General features: G+C 39.7%; 1 protein-coding gene across 1 annotated transcript; it reads left to right on the forward strand.

Annotated features, from left to right (window-relative positions):
• Positions 1-220: 220 nt before the first annotated feature.
• Positions 221-1,228, forward strand: LOC137206026 (stathmin-like). The gene has a single exon (XM_067704549.1). It carries the CDS (start codon positions 338-340, stop codon positions 785-787), a length of 450 nt encoding a protein of 149 aa, XP_067560650.1. The 5' UTR covers positions 221-337; the 3' UTR covers positions 788-1,228.
• The last annotated feature ends 409 nt before the right edge of the window (positions 1,229-1,637 follow it).

The following is a 1,637-nucleotide window of genomic DNA, read 5'->3' on the forward strand; positions in this document are numbered from 1 at the left end:
AAAAAAAGAAAATAACAGACCAATATTACTGATGAAAGTAGATGCAAAATCCTCAACAAAATACTAGCAAACAGAACCCAACAACACATTAAAAGGATCATACACCATGATCTAGTAAGATTTATCCCAGGGATACAAGGATTCTTCCATATAAGCAAATCAATCAATGTGATACACCATATTAACCAATTGAAGAATAAAAACCATATGATCGGCTTTTGTGCGCGCCCAGGTCTGTGGGTGCTCAGAGTGTGGCCAGGCGGCTCGGACCGAGCAGGGTTTTCCTTGCTAGTGGATTGTGTAGAATACACTGCCAGTCTCTTGTCTTCTGTTCACCATGGCTTCTTCTGATATCCAGGTGAAGGAACTGGAGAAGCGTGCCTCAGGCCAGGCTTTTGAGCTGATTCTCAGCCCTCGATCAAAAGAATCTGTCCCAGAATTCCCCCTTTCCCCTCCAAAGAAGAAGAATCTTTCCCTGGAGGAAATTCAGAAGAAACTAGAAGCTGCAGAAGAAAGACGCAAGTCCCATGAAGCTGAGGTCTTGAAGCAGCTTGCTGAGAAACGAGAGCATGAGAAGGAAGTGCTTCAAAAAGCGATAGAGGAGAACAACAACTTCAGTAAAATGGCAGAAGAGAAGCTGACCCACAAAATGGAAGCCAACAAAGAGAACCGAGAGGCGCAAATGGCTGCCAAACTGGAGCGTTTGCGAGAGAAGGACAAGCACATTGAAGAAGTGCGGAAGAACAAAGAATCCAAAGATCCTGCTGATGAGACTGAAGCTGACTAATTTGTTCTGAGAACTGACTTTCTCCCCCTCCCCTTCCTAAATATCCAAAGACTGTACTGGCCAGTGTCATTTTATTTTTGCCCTCCTGACAAATATTCTAGAAGCTGATGTAGGACTGTATAGGTAGATCCAGATTGTATGATGTTGTTTTAGGGGCTAAAGGGGAGAAACTAAAAGTGTTTTACTCTTTTTTCTAAAGTGTTTAAGTCTTTCTAATGTAGGTATTTTTCTTGTTGCATCTTTTCTACTTCAGTACACTTGGTGTGCTGGGTTAATGGCTAGTACTGTATTGGCTCTGTGAAAACATGTTTGTGAAAAGAGTATGTAGTGGCTTCTTTCAAACTGTTAGATGCTGAATATCTGTTCACTTTTAAATCCCAATTCTGTCCCGATCTTAACAGATGCTACTGTACTTGAATGGTTAATAAAACTGCACAGTGCTGTTGAAAAAAAAAAAAAAAAAACATATGATCATCTCAATAGATGCAGAAAAAGCTTTTGACAAAATTCAACACCTATTTATGATAAAAACTCTCCAGAAAGTGGGCATAGAGGAAACTTACCTCAACATAACAAAGGCCATATATGACAAACCCACAGCAAACATCATTCTCAATGGTGAAAAACTGAAGGCATTTCCTCTAAGATCAGGAAGAAGACAAGGATGTCCACTCTCACCATTATTATTCAACATAGTTTTGGAAGTCCCAGCCATGGCAATCAAAGAAGAAATAGATATAAAAGGAATAAAATTGGAAAAGAAGAAGTAAAACTTTCACTGTTTGCAGATGACATGATAGTAGACATATAGAATCCTAAAGATGTCACCAGAAAACTATTAGAGCTAATC

The sequence above is a fragment of the Pseudorca crassidens genome, chromosome 14, assembly GCF_039906515.1.
Source record: "Pseudorca crassidens isolate mPseCra1 chromosome 14, mPseCra1.hap1, whole genome shotgun sequence".
Classification (NCBI taxonomy): Eukaryota; Metazoa; Chordata; class Mammalia; order Artiodactyla; family Delphinidae; genus Pseudorca; species Pseudorca crassidens.